Raw genomic sequence first — 21,582 nt, forward strand, 5'->3', positions numbered from 1 at the left:
ATTAGCTCAAAAAACAGGGCTTTTCAACTTACACATAGAATCAAAACCAGGGGTTTTCAAATTACACATAGAATCAAAACCAGGGCTTTTCAAATTACACATAGAATCAAAACCAGGGCTTTTCAAATTACACATAGAATCAAAAGTGGAGAGACAAAACAATCTAGAGTGACCTATTATCTCGCGGGGGGGGGGGGCAGCTTGACTCAGCTACCCTTATAAATGGCTCCTCATTGTTTTCTCTTAAAATTAAGGCCTTCCTTGCGAGACAAGAATCTTCACCATCTGAATTATGAGTAAGTTACATTTCCCTGTATTTCTAGTTTATAATTTATTTTCATATTTGCTCTATATCTCTATTTTATATATAGTTATACTGCTTGAAAAACGGTTTACTGTACTTCCTACTTCATAATGTCCTACATATCCTACTATTCTGTATTTTATAAAGAGTTTTCTATTATTATAAGATATTACCCTTATATTTCCCCCCTCTGAGGCTATAAAGCCTCATACACTACCTTAATTAAGCGGGTGTCTGTGGAGAAGCTGGTTCGTTCTGCCGCACCCCATGGCCGTCCCCCGCTAGCTGTCGGAGGATTACTGTAACGACGCCATAATTCCTGCGCTGTCCTCGTAATCAAATGGGTCCCTTACAGTAACCTTCTAACTTCTACGCTACACTGATCAGACTAGGAGCTGAGGAGGTTTTATAGACCTGGTGGGAGACGTGCTAGCGTTGTGCGCCCCGGGGTCTCATAGTAGATTGATAGCTGGAGAATGGGCCTTAGGACCCCCCTACGTCCACTTTGCGCCGGACCCATGTAGATGTACCTAGCCATAACTCTTAACCCTTAACTTACTTCTCCTTTCAACTATATATATATCTTATTTCGAATCTAACTACCTTGATTATACGTTTGTTTGCCTACATCGATTATAAGTGTGATTAACTGAGTTCCCCTAATCATTCAGTACTACTACTACTGCCGTCGCCAGTTTACGTATGAGTGGCCACTACAGTAACTATTTGATTGGATCTACACGTCCCTATCTTTCTCAACTAGGCCTGTCAGCCCACAGTTTTGTATTTGTCGGGACCTGCAGAGTCTTGCTTCCCCCCAAAAAACAAACCCCAATCCTTTGCAGTCAGGGGTGGGCAAAAAAACCTCCTATGAGGAAAAATTCCCACCCTGCCAGCACTATGTGCTCGACAGCACCATTATACTTTTCTCGTGCCTGAGTGCGTCATATCACAAACATTTTATAACAATACAACTTGACAGTCTCTGGTGGCAGTATCTCTCTGTGTGCTGGTTGTCTTCAGCTCAAGCACTTTACGTACTGTAGAGAGCCACCCTTTGGGGAGAGGTTAGGCTAGCACGTACACCCAGGGTATGGATCTTCACATCTTCTCATCCTGTCTGCCACTGACTTGAGAGTTCTACGATAGCAGACCCCCCGTTGACGGCAGCTTCGTCACCATCTCGTCAATTGAGCATCCTCCGGGGATCGGGGGTCGCATGTTCTTGTAGTCCGCTGCTGCCCTGTAGTCAGAATTCTCTCGCTGCTCCGGGTCTCCCACCTCCGGGTGAACACCTCCCCCCGTTGAGGCGGTAACGCCTCACCCATAACAATGCACCCAGCTCTTTTCCGGTGAATAGATAGCTTCATGCATAATAGTTAGTGGTCTCATATATGTTTTTGATTCATCTGAAATTACTTCAGCGGCAGTCCTTCATAAGGAACAGACACAGACATGGGCCGACCCGTAAGCATTTCATGCGGTGTTAGATACATATTGCTGTTAGTCTGCATGTGATAGGTCATTAGTGCAAGAGGTAGAGCATCTACCGAAATATGTTTAGCATCAGCACAAATTACATCAAACATAAATCAGGGTATGCCAGACCTATCCCTGGTCACGGAAAAAAATTTTGAACACAAATATCACATTCAGGTTATCCTCCACCGTTGAGTGCAAAGTGCATAAGGTACCATCAGAATCCAATTAAACTATTTGCTCGATAAGTGGCATTCCAACGCTTTTTCTAAGACCGCATTGCATTCAAACAACTCCAAATAGACGACACAATCCATGGGCCTAAACGTCAGTATTTATCTATATATTTATATATTAGCAATTCTACCCTTAACCAGGTTGCACTCTGTAGTGATAGCTTTTAAATCAGCCAATTGGGCAGATCAGGGTGTTCATAATGTTTGTGAAATTTCCGACCGAAACTTTTAAGCTCGAGGAAATATGAATTTCGGCTGGGCAATCGTGAGTGTTCTCAGTGACTGGCTCCACAGACTTAATTAGGCAGTACAACACTACACTTGGTGTGTTAGGCACACTAATAGGTTTAAGAATTTCAGTTTGGGTGGCACATAGATTAACCCCATATCCCCATATCCTGTTCTTTCAAAATAGAAATGACCTGGTGTTATGAACGTAAGATCGATGTGTGAGAGAGCAATTTTCCCAATGATCCGCACTAAGAGAGCATCTCCAGCCACGGCACGCCCCGTGCTGGCAATCCTTGTGCCACCAAATCCAATGTTTTCAATACATAAACTACAGCCCTGTAAGCGCCCCACACTCCTGAGCCGGTACCCCCCCCCCCCCAGCAGCGCCCAACCCTTTCAGTCACATGTAAGACACAGTCTTTGTTGATGTTTGAAAGCCATAGTACAGGTGCAGAGCATAAGTCCATTCAATATCAGGCTTGTCCAAAGACTACCCAGATCTCAGGATTTTTGTCATGTAGCGAGCAATCAGTGATCCACTGCAGACCATACTTGATAACGTCCAGGAACATTTGTTGTGCTTTTATGGGGCGGAGGATGACCCCAATCATGTCCTGTCGGCCTTGTGAGAGTGCAAGGGAGTCTATGACCACAGAGGAGTACACCACAGGGGAGCCCACAGCCCCCGAAGGAGACGCTTCCAGGTGTACTACTGATCTAGGAATGTTAAGGGGAGTAACGCCTTGAGCTCTCACATGCAGTCACTTGGAAAAAGCGCTTGATCAATGATAATATCATGTGGAATGGAATGGGTTACAGTTGGGACATCTTATATATTGTCGCGACGGACCGACAGCCGGCGCGCAGGAGAAGAAAGTCGCTCCTTCCCCAACTGCCGCACTGGCACGAAGCGGACAGCCTCGGGCCAAACACGCCATCAGCCGGAAGGACCGTCACGGTGTGGCGGGACCGTTGACGCTACACCGGCCGGCGATTGGGGAATTCGTCGGGAAGATTCCACCACTCAGGCGACGAAGGAGGAGGATAAAAGGACGCGCTTCCGGCCGTACGAGAGAGGAGGAAACGACGGCGAAGAGACAGACTCCATGTGAGCTCTTCAGCGGCATACAGGCGCGCTAACATTGAGCACGACGGCAAGATTGACTCACTCCGGCCGCTAATCTCTCTCGCTCTCTCTCTCTCTCTCTCTCTCTCCGAAGGTGCGAGCGCGGACGAGACCGCCGGCTGGTGAGAACGCACGCACCGGTGGATGACGTCACGGGAGACCCACACGCTCGTCTCAGGAACCCCGACACGCCCCCGAGAAGGTCACACGACAGCCACACCCCCACGAAACCCCACGCACTCACACACCCTCGCACCCTCACGACGGACAGCTCACACTAAGATAAATAAAAACCACCCATTGTGACTGCAATCTGTCTCTTGTGGGTCTGTGCTCTGCCCTTCCCCCGAGCTAACTCCCTACAATATATATATATATATATATATATATATAATATATATATTCTGTATACATCATACTATAAATAATGCAGCTATAACTTTTGTGTAAAATACCATCCTCTTCCAGCCTTAAACATTGGTTACTGAGTGGGTTGGTTGTATTGCAAAACTTATCATATTTGTTATCACAGCTTGCTGTAATAATGCTAGACTAAGTGGGCATGTCCCTTCATCCTTTTCTGAGGATTGAAGATATTGTTTACAGGACACAGGATGACTATACTTCACTTTAGCTTATTACAGTGTACATGTTACTTGCCGTGCTTCAACCTTATGTAGCCCACAATGTGCCAGGTATGTTAGCAAGTTCAGGATGAGGGGTGCCATCATCACCGCCCACTTTCGAAAATGGAGACAGACAACTGGGAACACACAACTGCAACACCCATCATTAAATGTTCAATTTAAGCATCAGATCTAGGCCTATTAAAACGGTGAATATTTATCAAGTGATTTACTGTACCCTGATTTTAATAATGCAAAAACAATGCAAAATGAGGAGTTCAGTTTTTAACATATTAGGACTTCTGATGTTTACAGATCACTCAAATTATCCAACACAAGGCCCTGATTGTGTGGAGTCTGTATTTCTAAACTTAGCAGTTAATATTATTTCATCTCTTTTAACTTATCATTTTAATCTTTCATTAGACAACGGGGTTATACCAGAAATGTGGAACTCAGCTTTCTTATTTATTTATTTTATTTTATTTCTTATTAAACCAGGGAAATGCCACTATATTAGATCATTACAGTCCAATCCCAAAGCCTCCTGTCCTATGTCCCTTTTAGAAAGCCTTTTCAGTGAACATGTTATCAGTCTGCAAAAAGTCTAAGGTCATATAAACATATCAGCACAACCGTTGTTTTGAAAGTCCTAAAACAATGTCATGGTACCTTCTGCACTTTCCTGTCTGTCGATTTATAAACGGCTCTCGACACAGTGGATCAGGAAATATTGCTGCAGAGATTAAATAATGTTGGTCTATCAAATCATTTAAAAATTACTAAAGTAATCTCTACTGCTCTAATCAAACGAATAAACACCTCTCATAAAGGGGTCTTTCACTCTCATGTTTAGTTAATCTGTAAAACAGTTCTAGTCTGTTGACTTTAAAAATACAAACCCACTTGGCAAAGATACATTCTTATCCCTTCCTGATTTTTATTTACCAGAAGAATATTGAGAAAGGAAAGCAAAAATCCTTTTAGTCTAAACATTTGTGGTGTTCACTAACCTAACATATTAATATCCCATCTGTGCCAACGAGTGATAATCCCAATAATAGAGTAAATGAGGTTGAGATCTAGATGTGTATTTACAGTCCTCTAGTCACTTTTATCCCACTAATTTTCATTCAAAACAACCTAGTGAATTTGGTTTCATGTGTACCACAATAGTGTTTAGTCTAAATGGTAGACATGCATGTACCCCTTTGTCTCTTATTAAATTATAACTGTACCACACTCAAAATATCACTCAGATCCTTCTTACATGACATTTAAATGTTGCTTACTTTGGAGGAATGTGAATATGTATTTAACTTAGTCTAAAATAAAATTTATCATCTATGAGCGTTGTTTCAATTTACCACCATTGTTACCTTGGCTGAGCGCCCAATTGTGAAAGGCATAAGATTTGTCCTATAAATGTATCCATTTCATTTAAACTGTATTTGACCATATTAAGGTAGTGTTAAATCTACTCATGTCACAAACCACATTTCCCATCCTGCACTGCGGTCCACAAACATGGCTGGCTGCCATGGACTGCAATTCCCAGATCACACACACCTGCATCCAGTTCTCAGCTACCATATAACGACTTATCAATTCACTTCACAGATTGTGCAGTATATGCTCCATTCCTCGAGTTTGTGACCACTGCTTTGTATCATTTAAATACTGCAACTCGTATACTAACTCGTATACTTCGTATGACATATCCATAGCACACCGTATAGCACATATGTATATATATACACATACATATACACACCCACACATATATATTTGCATATTTACACAACTACTTTATTCTATTCACCAATCTACGTTTCCGAAGAAAAACAAATCACTTCAAACTATACTGTTGTGAAGGGACTGTAATTAAACTAACTCCCAAACTCACATCAGCACAACATGTTGGCAAAAGGAACCATTATGCAAGGCTGCCTAATCCAGATACTCGTACTCCCTGCAAAACCCGAATTCCACATTAAGTAATCACCACCTTATTCTAATGTTACGGACTCAGATATCACATCTGTAACATGCGTACAACACCTTACTGAGAGTTTATACAGAGTTTGCATATAATATAAAATGTGCAGACTACTACTGCCATCTGATCCTACTAATTACTCATCACTGGACATAACCAGCATTTAAAGAGAAAACATGCAGAAATTATTCAACATTATGCAACATGAATACCACACGCCAGAAGAACTCACCCTTACACTGCTTAACAACGTATAGACACGTACCCGTATAGGACTCACCGATACACAAGTTGGTTATGGTTATTCCAGCTCTTGTTAGCGAGTCAGTTCATGAAGGTAGAGTGCTCTCTAGAACCAAATGTTTAGGCTCAACATTATCTCAACAGGGAGGATGTGACCTAGCCTGATACAGACCACATTGTGATCAGCCAGAGACTGTAACCTCGGGTCTGTTTTACTTTTCAGGGTTTTTTTATTAATTTGATCACTCAAACGAACAGGTTCACATGTCATCTGATCAATTTTATCATTAGTCATGCAAAGATGTCGATATGCCTGTGCAGATGAAACTATGTGGCACAACACACAACACATAAACTACTATTAAAGTTCTCTCCGGAATGATAACATCAAAATAATACTGATTGATTTTAATTTTTACAGGAATATGTTTACGCTCATATATATATATATATTGAGTCACCTTGACTTTAATGTAGAGTGTGAGATAACTAAAGGATTAGAAAAAGGGGAAGAAAAAGAAATCTCTCGCACACGCTCTCTCCCTTTCCCGCGCGCTCGGTGTTTTAGACCAAACGTTATCCTTGAACTTAAAACACTTTCATTCAGTTTACAAACAGGGAATCACACAGAATTCAAACTAAAGTTAAAAGAATGCTTTGGAGCACGCGTGCTTTTGACCAGTCACAATCTATATATGGAACTGTATGCAGTCAGGGGTATGATTAGTAAATTATACAATGAAGGTATGATTAGTCCTTCTGAACATCACCATCTGGTCATAGAAAAAGAACAGGTATGCTATTAGCCCTGTGGTAAAAGGTACCCTAACCCCTAACTACTCGGCTAAACCAGTGCTCTCCGGAACCGATGGTAGCGGAGTGTGTAAAGATCCCTGTGGAGACTGAAGCTCAGGAGGCACGCTTAACTGTGCTTCAAGGGCCTGCCGCGTATCCAAATCAATAGTGCTCATAGGCATGGCGGGGTCGTCAAGGTCCGTCCAGAGAGTGGCAAGTGTTGATAACAAATCCTCCTCTGTTGGGGTTACTTGCGGGCCGGTAGCTACGACACCCGCTTCTACTCGGGGCGAGATAACGCGGTCAATATCATCGTATGGAGGGGAGAGAAGCGGAGAGCCAGTTGGGCTACTGGCATCAGACTGGGCCGGTCTATCTAGCATTTCCACAGCCCGCCGCTTAGCCTGGGCTCGAGTGCCGTAGGCCGGGCCCATAGATGATGCATCCGAATCACTGTCCCTGTCGGTTAACACCTCCGTCTCAGTGGGCTGCCCTGTATTGGCAGGGCCTGGGGTTGCGGGTCCACGCCGTCCCATAGCTGCTCCGGCGCGGACGCACTGGTTCAAGTGATACCAATGATCTCTCCCCACAACTTTCACAGCCGTGGCTGTTGCAGCGACCACGGTGAAGGGCCGAGGGGGCTCTTCCTCTTGAAAGTACGAATGTGTACTTTTTCCCCGGGTGCCACTTGACGTACATCCTCCCGTACCTCGTTCCCACCGTGGATTGCCTTTCTAACCTGTGAATACAACTGTCTGTGGATTTGGGTGAGGATTTGCATATAATCCTGCATTTCGCCCTCCAATTGGGCCACAGACGGCCCTGTGTATGGACCTTGGGTGTACGCCATAGGCATTGGGCGCCCAGTAAGCATTTCATGAGCAGTCAAGTGCGTCATACGACTGGTCTGTGATCGTATCTTCATCAATGCAAGTGGTAAGGCTTGGACCCAGTTTAGGTGAGAGTTATCGCATATTTTTGCCAGTTTATGAACTAGGGTACTGTATCCTCGATCCACCATGCCCTGGGAATCAGGATGATATACACAACCTAGCTTATGATCCATCCCCAAGGCAGATGCAACATTCTTGAGGACGTTATTCACGAAGTGGATGCCGTTGTCCGAACTCAAAAAATCAGGGATACCGAATCGAGGTATGACCTCGCAACATAAAAATTTAGCCGCGGACCCCGCGTCCTCCTCAGAAGTCGCCGTCGCCTCCAACCACCTGCTGAAGCGGTCTACTATCACCAGAAGGTAGCATTTCCCTTCTACCTGGAGGTCCGCTCCCATGTCTACATGATTCATCATTATATGCCGAAACGGTCCCGTCGGCGGGGGAATATGTCCTAAGGGGGTGGTAAGGTTCTTTCGCACGTTGAAGTTGATGCACACATCACATGTGTTCAACACTTGGTCCACCTGAGAGGCCAACTGAGGGGACCACCATTCCTGACGGATTTTCCGGATAATTTCGGCCTTATTGGCGTGATCCAAGCCATGGGCTTCTTTGATCAAGGGTGGGAGGAGGCTGACTGGGGCTATACACAACCCTTCTACACTGCGCCATATCCCAGTACCCGCCTCTTTTTGTGCCCCACGTTTTATCCAGGTCAAAATTTCGTTTACTCCTGCGGAGTTTTGTATCCTCACTATACGGGCTCCATTGTCTTCCTGTGGATGCCGCAGCTGGCTGCTCTCCCCGTCCTGAGTTGGGGACATCATCTGTGTAGGCCCTGTGGCAGCTTTCGCAAAAAAAATTATATTATTATTGTCATTTTTTGGGGCCTTTACCTAGACACCACATTCATAATTTATAGAATATAAATAAAAGGTCCAAATGGACTAACTCACTCATTTCTCAATAATGGCCTGACAATACACACTTTTTCCCCACCTTCAGTCTTCCTTTTCCTGGATCACAAAATCTGGGAATATGTTAACAGGTCTAGTAGTTCTTATTTACACAATGGGCAGTCTGCTAGCTGTCTAGAATATTTACCATGTTCGTACATGCTCCCCAATTTTTTTAAACACTCATACAGCAGTTATTGATACCACATTAATTATAACACACACAGTCTCGCCGACTCACCGAAAGTATGTACCGGATTCAAAACATTCGAAGACCGCAAGATATCTCACAATGCTCTGCATTACCAAGCTCACTCTGAAGAGCACACACACAGCATCTTTTTTTTTTTTTCCCTTTCTCCATACAGACGCGCAGCGGATAAGAACAGACAGGAATACACACATACCCCCCTTTCTATCAACAACGCCGGCATACTCCACACAACTCCGTATGTATGAAGCTTACAGTCATATAAATTAAATCCAACTTTCCCCAACACTAATTTTTTAAATCTCATCCAACACACATATCTCTTTAGGTATGGAGCACTAATAAACACATTTTTCCCTGTCTACAAAACTCACATGCTCTCACACCGCACTCATATTATAAGCACATATATTATAAGCACACAAATTTGTTATTACACATTCCATTCATACACCGGGCACGCTGTATTGCGCGACCCGGACCTTGGCCCAGGATTTATTCCCCTCTCTATCCAGACCTGGAATCTATCTTTTTCCAGCGGTATTAGGGGTCCCCACTAAAGCAGTCGCCACACCTTTAGTAGCCGGTATCTGGGGTTTGAGGCCTCATATCCACCTGCCTCTATCTCAGACCTGGAATCTTTCACCAGCGGTATTGCAGGACTTTCACTCACACAACACATATACAATTTCATTACACAGTCTTATGAACCCTACAATTACAAAATTACACTCTTCTACAATCTACACTTCTCTTACCTCTTCTCACTCACTCAAGGTTCTTTTGGAGACCAACTTAGTCTTTCTTCCCACCCCGGGGGCTTCCCAATCGTAACAACAGACCACTAAAACAGAGCTTTGAAATAACAGGCGTCTGCAATGCCTTCTTCCTACACGGCCTATCTGTTGCTTAGAGAGTGAAGTCCCACGGGAGAGATTCCAGACATATAGATCTTAGCCCAGTCCCATCTGGGTCGCCAAATGCTGGCTCAAATTTAGCCTATTACCCAAAAACACTTAAAATTTAACATAGAAGCCAATACTCACATCTACCTCTGAACCCAGTTGGAGATAGAAAAAAAGTCACCAGCCGTGAGTGAGAAGAAGCAAGGGTCCAGATTTATTGTTCCGTTCCACCACACGAGATCCACACCGATGAGAATTCTCAGAAGTGATCTGATACCCTGAGCTTAAGCTCCAGTATTTATACTGTATTTACACAGTAAATAACCCATATGTTTCAAGAAGACTATGATATCAATACCAATAGGGTTAAAAAAGAGCTCATCTACCTTACTATTATGTTCTAAAAAAGGGCTATTCCACTTACCATTAGCTCAAAAAACAGGGCTTTTCAACTTACACATAGAATCAAAACCAGGGGTTTTCAAATTACACATAGAATCAAAACCAGGGCTTTTCAAATTACACATAGAATCAAAAGTGGAGAGACAAAACAATCTAGAGTGACCTTGGTCTTACTATTATCTCGCGGGGGGGGCAGCTTGACTCAGCTACCCTTATAAATGGCTCCTCATGGTTTTCTCTTAAAATTAAGGCCTTCCTTGCGAGACAAGAATCTTCACCATCTGAATTATGAGTAAGTTACATTTTCCTGTATTTCTAGTTTATAATTTATTTTCATATTTGCTCTATATCTCTATTTTATATATAGTTATACTGCTTGAAAAACGGTTTACTGTACTTCCTACTTCATAATGTCCTACATATCCTACTATTCTGTATTTTATAAAGAGTTTTCTATTATTATAAGATATTACCCTTATAATATCTTAATACTCCTTTTTATTATTCTTATAAAGTTATAATGTTATGTGCGTGTGTGTTATGTCTACATGCCCACCCTTGACTGTGCGAGAGTGTGTGTGTGTGTTAGCGCTCCTCAGCTCTTATACTTCTTTTTGACTCTTCGACTAATAAACCATAGTGTATTACTCTTAAAGATCTTTAAAGTGTAAATCCAATTTGTCAATATCCGCCTAATACCACTTCTGTGTGTCTAGGTGCCCATCGTCAGTCCTTCTTCTTCCCTTTACTGGATCTGGATCTGGATCTCGATCTGGACACTCATTATCAGCTTGCGCATCTCACTGCTGATATCATGGTGCTACTTAACTTTCTTCGCAGCACCCCCTCTGGAAATGGAAATGCGGGGTTCCCCCCCCTCTCCGATACAGAATCTGCCCCATGAACGTGTGTGTTGACGCCTCTACACAGCCAAAACCCCCCTCCAGCTTTCAGTCTGAGGAAGATGTTACCTTCGATGACCTGGGCCCCGACCATTCTTCCCTCTTCTCACCTGTCAGTCCGCCCCACTCTCAGTGGTCCTCTCACTTCACCTTCGCTGACTATCCCATGTCCCCAGGACGCACCCCATTTTCTTCCCCCCACCGCTCTCCTCAAGATTACGCACCCACCAGTCCTGTGAATTATCAATAAACTACATATTACTCATACTACGTCTCCCTCGTTTATTTAATGTCATTTTTAACCACAACAATGTTCAGGTTCATGGCCATACCAGCTTAGAATTTAATTTGGGCTAGTCTATCTCATTTCAATAAGGTGATATTGGAAGCTATTTTTCTGTTATTTCATACACAAATAACGAGATGAAATTTTCAATGCCGGGGAAACGTGTGAGCCTGGTTGGATTAACGCACTCTGCTCACATACCGTTAATGTAAAAGTCCTTTATTTTCTTGTCAGAAACAAAATGATGAATGAATACTTGTTAATAATTAAACCTTGCTATTAAACCTAATGTAAAATTACTTGTTCTGAATGGCAAAATGGCTGTAACACACCGGCCCCTAATTTATGTGTAACAAACAATTGCTAGAACATACATTAATAGCCATTCAAACATCAACATACAAAACATTCAAGTATTGTGCAACAATCAGGTCAGTACATATTCATGGCTAACATAGGTTCTGGTTGAATATTAGAGTCCATTCAAATTCATGTGTCTAAGTGTGTGTGTGTATGTGTGAGAGAGAGAGTCCATGAAATAGTACATCAAAAAAGGGGGTGCAAGCAAAAAGAATGTTCATTTGAATAGTCTGTGCTGGTAAAAACCTTGAAGTCGAGATTCAAAATTCATAGGCTAAGTAAATCAACATTTAAACATCAATGTGTCTATTACAGAATACATTATTATGCATTATTATTATCTTCTGTAAGTCATTGCATTTGCATACAACTTATTCTGCTTCAAGCAAAAGACGTAACTTAGTAATAGGTCTTTCTAGCTCGTTGGTTTGTGTCTTAACGCGTACTTTACGTACAAACCCTTTAGAGTCTTCCATAGTTTCTATAATGTGCCCCATAGACCATGAGTTCCTGGGGGCAGAATCGTCGATAATAACCACCACATCTCCAACTAAGAAACTTTGGTGGGGCTGATTCCATTTCTGATGCTGTTGCATAATGGGGAGATATTCTTTGATCCATCTTTTCCAGAATAAGTCGCTGATATATTGCACTTGCTTCCAGCATCTTTTTCCAGAGGTTTCTAGTTTATCAAACCTGGTGGTAGAGTGGGCTTTCCTTTTAACAGTAAAAGGTGATTCGGTGTTAAAGCTTCGAGAGTGTTAGGATCATGACTCGAATGTGTTATTGGTCGGTCGTTCAGAATAGCCTCAACTTCACAAAATATGGTACTGAGGGCTTCGTCATCAACCATTTGTTGTATAGTGATCGAGCAAAGAATCCTTTTAGTCTGTTGTATGAGATGTTCCCAGACACCACCATGGTGAGCTCCGTGAGGTGGATTAAAGGTCCACCTTATTCCATCCAGCAAGAGTGTGTTCTGTATTTTGTTTTGATTCAAGCTTTGTAGTGCCTGCTTCAATTCTCAATTTGCATTCACCAAATTCGTTCCGTTATCTAATCTTATTTCTTTGACTTGTGCTCTTCGACAGATAAACCTTCTTATCGCATTAATGCAGGAATCTGTGTCAAGTGTATAGGCTACTTCAAGATGAATGGCACGGAACGTTAGACAAGTGAATATAGCACCATACCTTTTAACAATATTCCTTCCTCTTCTTACCTCAATAGGTCCAAAATAATCCATTCCCACCAGAGTAAATGGAGGGAGGTCCATTGATTGTCAGAAGGGAGATCAGACATTTTCTGTTCTCCATGTCTTTGATGCTGATGGCGACATGTCATGCATTCTCTGATGATCCTTCTAGCCAATGAATTGGCACGAGGAATCCAAAGCCGTCATCGAAGCGTGGAAAGCATGTAATTTCTTCAACCATGTCCAACGTTTTCCGGTACGAAATGAAGAATGAGTTCTGAGACGTTGCTACCCTTTGGCAGGATAACAAGATGTTTTGCCTCTTCGGGTAATACAGATTTGCTTAACTGACCACCTACTCTTATGATGCCATCAACGATTGTTGGATCCAGCTTGTATAGAGAACTGGATGTCTTTACAGCCTTTCCTTTACTCAAGCATGAGATTTCCTCAAGAAAGTGCTGGTTTTGCATAAAACTGACAATTGCCTTCTCGGCTTTATTGAGATCCATCGCTATAAGTCTGTGAGTCAACGCTTTCTTTTGGATGGTTTTGTCAGATTGTGTTATTTGTCTTTTCCTTTTCATTACACCTCAGTTTAAGTGTGTCTTTGACCTTCAAAAGCAATGCCACGGCCAGCTTGAGGTCTTTCCATTTGGAAAAGTATGAAATCAACTTGCTGGTAGGACAAGATTCTTCCATTGGCTTGGTGGATGTGACATGAACAGAAGCTTGCTGCTTTATCTCAGGATCATCGCTTGAAACGGTATCCATGTCTCTAAGTGTCTTTGGCCACTGAGAGCATTTGTGAAGGATTTCCGGTTCTTTGATCCATGTCTTACAATGTAGAAAAGCTTTGGCTGATAAGCCACGTGAAGCTGCATCGGTGGGGTTCTCTTTTGAAGAAACGTGCCGCCATTGCTCTACCTTTGATAGAGAATGAATTATTGAGATTTGATTTGCAACGTATGTCTTAAATCTTTTACTTGTGTTGCATTGCAAGACCCTCATGCTGTCTGACCAGAAGATGGAATCTGATAATGTGAGTTGTAACTCTGTCTTCAGCATGTGATCCATTCGTACAGCTAAGACTGCCGCTGCCAATTCCATTCTGGGGATGGTAGTACACTTAAGAGGTGCAACTTTAGCTTTTCCAAAGGCAAAGGACACACAGACTTCACCTGTACCATTTGTGAGCCAAAGGTAGGATATGGCGCCATAACCTACTTCACTAGCATCACAAAAGTGGTGCAGCTGTGCAGATGTGAAGTCTTCAAAGCCCGATTTACCTTGAAAGTGTCCAGTAGATGGAGCGAGTGAAGCCATTCTTCCCAACTCAATTTCATCTTACATAAGCTTTGTAAGAGCCTCTTTGCCACAAGAATGATAGGAGCCAAAAAGCCCAAGGGGTCATAGATTGAACAAACGATGGATAAAATGCCCCTCCGGGTTACCTCATGGGAGTTGATGCTATGCTGAAAGTAAAGACAATTCTTTCGTCTTTAATTTATTTATTCATTTTCATGTGGTTCATATTCAAGTGATTCATTTACGTATGATTCATTTACATGTGATTCATTTACTAATTTGCTTCTCTTTAAATCCAGTTTTAGACTGTGATATTACAAAGGTCTTTCCAGATTATTACTTGCTACACTGTATGAGATAACCCCAGTAAAATTGCCTGAATTCTATAATATAATTTGTTCACCATGTTAGGTTTAGATCCTCTAAAAACAGATTCGCAATTAAATAACATTACATCCTTCAAAGCATTGGCATGTTCTGCTTACTCTCACAATCATCCAAACACCCACTCACCCAAAGTCTCCATAAACAAATGAGACAGCAGTGTATCCTACAGAAATCGAACGTTGTGAAAACAATGTGAAAACAACTCGGAGAGTAAGCTGAACTAACCAACAAAATTACCAAGACTGAAAAACAGTCTGCACACAATAATAAATATAATGTCCTTACCTTTTAAAGACTTGTAACAAGTAATATAACAGTGTAGCACGTAAAGCCGAGGGGATAACACTAATAAAATTAAATAAACAGAAACTCTAACCCAGTCAGAGCATCAAAATAGAGAAGCACATTAATACAGAAGTAAATTTTAAGAGGAATAAGTCCACAAAATCTACATGAAGTAATGCAACGACAATATCTTCAATAAGAATCTGAATTCTGTAGAGCTGGAAGGCCGAGTGCAAAAAATAAAAATAAAAGAAGAGCGAAAAAGACTCCGCTGTGTAGGTGATGCAGTTCACCCCGATATCAAGAGTTTAACATAGTCTCCTGCTTCCTCCACTGAAATAAAGTCCTTCTGAACACCATTATATGTAATGCGAAGCCGAGCCGGGTGAAGTATTCCATAGCGAGTGCCCTCAATACCATGAAGTTGACGCCGAACCTCGTTAAATACGGCCCGGGCCCAGGCCGTCTTGGTTTTGTAATCAGGGAAAACGGAGATGTTCAAATCCCTCACTTTAATCCGCTGGATCTTTCTCGCACGGCGTAAAATGTCAACACAGTCACTGTGATAGTGGAATCTGCACACAATAGCTCGTGGTCGTTCACCAGGCTTGGGCTTTGGCTGAAGGGTCCGGTGGGACCGGTCCAAAACCGGCTCCTTCTCCAGACCAAACGCTCCTTTTAACAAGGCTGCTACAGCAGCAGTTGTACATGTGTCAGGGCCCTCTGGAACTCCCACTATCCTAACGTTATTGCGCCATGACCTCAACTCCAAATCCTCACATTTATTCTCTAATTGAGTCACGGTCGCAGTGAGAGACTCGATAGTAGTCTTCATATGAACTATGTCATCGGTGCAACCGGAGAGCGCGTGCTCCATTTCCCCAACAGTACCTTTCAGTGTTGATATGGTAGCTCCGGTAGAAACTTTATCACTAGCCAGCTGTGTCTTCATGGCCTGCAGGTCAAGCTGGATAGTAGACAGCGCACCCCCGAGAGTCTCCTGGAGCTTCTGGAGCTCCTATTTAAAAATATCGGCGATGTCCTTCCTCAGTAAAGCCAGCAGCTCAAGCCTGAGTGCAGCGAAGTCAGGGTCACCGCTCGGCGATGTGGATTCAGGGGGAGAAGGGGACTCACTCACGGCGCGCACACTTGGCCTCAGTCGTGTCTGAATGCTACCACGGGTTTTCGTGTTCTTTCAAGACATTTTAATGTACCACAAAGTTAAAATTGCAAACAAGGAAACAGAGTAGAATAAGTCAAAATATATTGTATGACCGAAAAGCGCTAATTAATTACAATCTTAATCGAAATCAGCAGGAGCCTCCTACTCGCGTCCTACTCCGTCGAATTCCGAATCCTCAAAGATAATTCTTTCAACGTCCCATTGAGCACCAAGAGCCCTTTCCATTGGTAGTTGCTCCTTACGTAAATCCAAAGCTCTCATTTCGTTTGCTCTAGCCTCTTCAGGAATTGCAGAGAGCATGGTACGATCACTACTGATCCATTTGTTTAACTGGAAACCACCTTTTGAGCATACTTCTGTGAGCTGCTGTTACAGAAGTATTGCTTGCTCTGTACTGTTGACTGCTTTCAGGCAGTCATCTACACAAAGGTTCTGCTGGATGGTGTTTGTGACTTCTTCCAGATCCTTCACCTGATTGTCATCTGCTGTTTTCAGTAAAGTGCACATTGCACAGCTGGGGGATGAAACTGCATCGAAGATATGCACAAGCGTCCTGTGTTCCATGAGCTCTCTAGAGAGATCTCTATTTGGCCACCAGAGAAAACGCATGAAGTTAGCATCTTCTTTTGTTACTCAAACCTGATGGAACATCCCTTCTATGTTGGCAATGAAGGCTATGAGGCCTTGCCAAAAGCGAAGCAATATGCCAAGTAGTGTATTGGTAAAGTCAGGGCCTTGAAGCAGTTCCTTATTTAGAGTAGTTCCACCAAATGTTGCAGCGCAGTCAAACACCACACGCAGTTTTCTTTTGTGTGGGTGGTAGACACCATGGTGAGGCAAATACAGTTTTAAGCCTGCCAACCTGTAATATATTTTATACAGTTAATCTGTACAGGAATCTTAGTCTGTAAATAACTTGGAGACCTATTTGTATATTTTTATTCCCTCTTATTTGTGGTTTATGCTGGCTCAAATTTAGCCTATTACCCAAAAACACTTAAAATTCAACATAGAAGCCAATACTCACATCTACCTCTGAGCCCAGTTGGAGATAGAAAAAAAGACACCAGCCGTGAGTGAGAAGAAGCAAGGGTCCAGCTTTATTGGTTCCGTTCCACCACACGACATCCACACCGATGAGAATTCTCAGAAGTGATCTGATACCCTGAGCTTAAGCTTCAGTATTTATACTGTATTTACACAGTAAATAACCCATATGTTTCAAGAAGACTATGATATCAATACCAATAGGGTTAAAAAAGAGCTCATCTACCTTACTATTATGTTCAAAAAAAGGGCTATTCCACTTACCAATAGCTCAAAAAACAGGGCCTTTCAACTTACACATAGAATCAAAACCAGGGGTTTTCAAATTACACATAGAATCAAAACCAAGGGATTTCAAATTACACATAGAATCAAAACCAAGGGATTTGAATTACCCATAGAATCGAAAGTGGAGAGACAAAACAATCTAGAGTGACCTTGGACTTACTATTATCTCGCTGGGGGGGGTGCCGGGGGGGGGGGGGCAGCTTGACTCAGCTGCCCTTATAAATGGCTCCTCATGGTTTTCTCTTAAAATTAAGGCCTTCCTTGTGAGACAAGAATCTTCACCATCTGAATTATGAGTAAGTTACATTTTCCTGTATTTCTAGTTTATAATTTATTTTCATATTTGCTCTATATCTCTTTTTTATATATAGTTATACTGCTTGAAAAACGGTTTACTGTACTTCCTACTTCATAATATCATTATATTACCCTTCTACTGTTCTACATATCCTACTATTCTGTATTTTATAAAGATTCTATACTATTCTATTATTATAAGATATTACCCTTATAATATCTTAATACTCCTTTTTATTATTCTTATAAAGTTATAATGTTATGTGTGTGTGTGTTATGTCTACATGCCCGCCCTTGACTGTGCGAGAGAGTGTGTGTGTGTGTGTGTGTGTGTGTGTGTGTGTGTGTGTGTGTGTGTGTGTTAGCGCTCCTCAGCTCTTATACTTCTGTTTGACTCTTCGACTAATAAACCATAGTGTGTTACTCTTAAAGTGTGAATCCAATTCGTCAATATCCGCCTAATACCGCTTCTGTGTGTCTAGGTGCCCGTCGTAATTTTTCCTTCTCTCCTTTACTGGAGGGGCTGGATTTGAATCTGACCATTCTTCCCTCTTCTCACCTGTCAGTCTGCCCTACTCTCAGTGGTCTCCTTATTTCACCTTTGCTGACTATCCCATGTCCCCAGGACACACCCCATTTCCTTCCCCCTACCGCTCTCCTCCAGACTACGCATCCACCCGTCCCGTGAATTACCAATAAAATTACATTTTACTCATACTAAGTCTCCCTCATGTTTATTTCATGTCATTTTTATCCACAACATTTATATTGTGAGTTTATTGTGCATTTTTAAAATCTTGTGAACTGTTAAGTATCAGTCCTCCTTGTTCTTGTGTTGCGGCTGTTACAGCAGAAGACCACATTGGGTTCCATTCCTGTCAGCCAAGAACAGGAATCTGAGTCTACCATGGGCACAGGCTCATTGCCTGACAGGAGTGGAACCTGATATGGTCTTATGCTTTTGTAGCCCATCCACCTCAAAGTCTGATGTGTTCTGCATTCTGAGATGCTTTTCTGGTTACCACGGTTGTAAAGAGTGCTTATTTGAGTTACTATAGACTCCCTGTCAGTTCAGACCAGCCTGGTCATTCTCTGATCTCTCTCATCAATAAGATGTTTCAGCCTGCAGACCCTCCATTCACAAGATTTATTATTTATTTATTTATTTATTTATTTATTTATTTTTGCACAATTCTGTGCCACCACATGTAGCACCAACAACCGTGCCATGGTTAAAGTCACAGAGATCACTTTTTCCACATTCTGATGTTTCATTAACTGAAGTTCTTGACCTGTATCTGCATAAGTTTATGCATTGTGCTGCTGCCACGTGTTTGGCTGATTAGATAACTGCATAAATAAGCAGGTGTATAGGTGTTACTATTAAAGTGGATGGTGAGTGTATACTGACATGTGCCAGGTGCCAAAACATGCTTAAGCTATCCCTGTTGCCATACAATGTCTGTCCTATGGTCAAGGAATATTTCTTTTGGCTGAACAAGGTAAGAAAGTGCTTTTTCATTTTAAAAAGGAGTGTCTTTCATCTATTTATATTTCATGTTTGACAATTTTTTGTGACAAACAGTTTGAGTTGGGATGAGTTGAATCAGGTGGCACACTCAGAAGAGCCTTAATAGCTTGTCTATAGCAAATGTTAGTACTTCTTCCCTGGGAATTGTAATTCTGTCATTCTTTCCAATTATGTACTGCCATGTAGTCCCCTTCAGACTTTCAGTGCAGATCAGCAGGGGCTGTTGCATCTACAATGAAGCCTGTAAATCACAGAGGGATGTGATGTTGTTTCCAGCCCAAGATGAAAATATAAATATTAGCAAAGGTCAGTTTGGCAACATCACAAAGTGTTTCAGTATAGCTCATCACCCACACCATTACTGTATTTTTAATATACATTAGATCATTATAAACATCTTGTGATAACAGTCAAGGTTACAAACCTCCTAAGTAGTTTCTACTTGTAACTTTTTGTGAAGGGTTTTTTGGGTTGTAGGGTTTTACATAGAGCTTGTAAGCTGAAGAACCCTTAAAGTCTAATGTCCCACTACAAAATCAAAGTAAGCAATTTATTGTAGACTGCACACTACAGAGGTTAATTGCTAGTGGTGGCTGAAAGTAAGGACAATAGCATTGTGTAGCACTTCTTGTGTAAAAATGAGAGAAAGAGAAGGAGAGAGAATTATGAGCACACAATTTCAAGAAAAAAATTCCAAATGAATTGACTTCTTTTGAATGTGAAAATACCTTCAATCTGGTCTTCCATTTTCTCAACAAGAGATGCAACCTCAACATTCTTCATGACAGAAACTGCTTTCAGCTTGGAAATGATGCTAGGTTACCATTGTCTAAGGCAGTGGTTCTCAAACTGATCAAAATAATTTTGGGGATCACGAGACCATTTAAAAAAATAAACTTTCAATCTTTTCTGATGACAAATATTTTTCAATATTTATTTACAGTAAATATTTTCTTATTATTAAAGACAGAACTGATTAAAGTGTTCTAAAATTGTTAAATGATATTTCACAACTCTAAGATAAGACATCACTTTGTGGCAATTGGCTCGCTAGTTATCACATACAGCGTGCAGTTGCATGTGGAAACCATAACTGAAGAAATGGATCAATTTATAATTTCCAAGTCTTAAAATGTTGAGGAAATTATGGACAGTCTGCCTGAGTCACCTGAACTACCTCTACTAAACGAAAGGGTAAGACCCCATCTGATCAACGTTGGAAATGTAGTAAATATCAAGAAGAATTCATAAAGTATGGATTCACTTGCCCTACTGGGGTGAGTAATACTAATCGTAGGGTTGGCAGTTTGATTCCCGGCCCAAATGACTCCACATGCCGAGGTGTCCTTGGGTAAGACACTGAACCCCAAGTTGCTCTGGATGGCAAGCGAACACCTTGCATGGCAGCTCTGCTACCATTGGTGTGGGTGTGAGTGTGTGTTAATGGGTGAATGATGACCAGTGTAAAGCACTTTGTAGAACCGCTAAGGTTAAAAAAAAAAAGCGCTATATAAGTGCAGACCATACTGTAAACAACGTACACCATCCCCAATGTGTAATCTGTTCAGAAGTGCTTGTCCATGACATTATGAAGCCTGAAAAAATGCAAAAACATCTGGTGACAAAGCATCCTATTTGTGTTTAAAAAAACAAAACAAAACAAAAAAAAAACTATAGACTTTTTTCGCCAAAAGGAGAAGGAATTACAATGTCCAATATGCACAACAAACCAATATCACACAACAAACCAAAATTCATGCTAATGCTCTGGAGGCATCTTAAGAGGTGGCAATAGTGATAGAGCAGTCCAAAAAGGCACACACAATTGGGGAAACCCTGATAAAACCTGCTGCTATGGCTATGTGTTGGTCCATGCATGGTGAGAAAATAGCAAGTGAGCTTATGACTGTCCCATTGTCGAATGACACAATATCTTGCCATATACATGATATGGCAAAAGATATTGAGAGTCAATTAATTGAAAGGACAAATGCATAGAAATATGTATTACAGGTTGACAAATCTACAGATGTGTCATCAGATACATATATGATGGAAAACTGTATGAAGATATGCTCTTCTGCCCAGTGCTGGATGTAAC

At 41.8% G+C, this 21,582-nt stretch overlaps 1 protein-coding gene across 1 annotated transcript; it reads right to left on the reverse strand.

Moving 5' to 3' along the window:
• Window positions 1-7,354: 7,354 nt before the first annotated feature.
• Window positions 7,355-11,739, reverse strand: LOC128604866 (protein NYNRIN-like). Its single transcript, XM_053619973.1, has 2 exons — window positions 8,895-11,739; window positions 7,355-8,785 (listed from the first exon to the last, which is right to left on the reverse strand). The coding sequence occupies exons 1-2, from the start codon at window positions 8,896-8,898 to the stop codon at window positions 7,635-7,637; spliced, it is 1,155 nt and encodes a 384-aa protein (XP_053475948.1). The 5' UTR covers window positions 8,899-11,739; the 3' UTR covers window positions 7,355-7,634.
• Window positions 11,740-21,582: the final 9,843 nt, after the last annotated feature.

The sequence above is a fragment of the Ictalurus furcatus genome, chromosome 3 (assembly GCF_023375685.1).
Source record: "Ictalurus furcatus strain D&B chromosome 3, Billie_1.0, whole genome shotgun sequence".
Taxonomy (NCBI): Eukaryota; Metazoa; Chordata; class Actinopteri; order Siluriformes; family Ictaluridae; genus Ictalurus; species Ictalurus furcatus.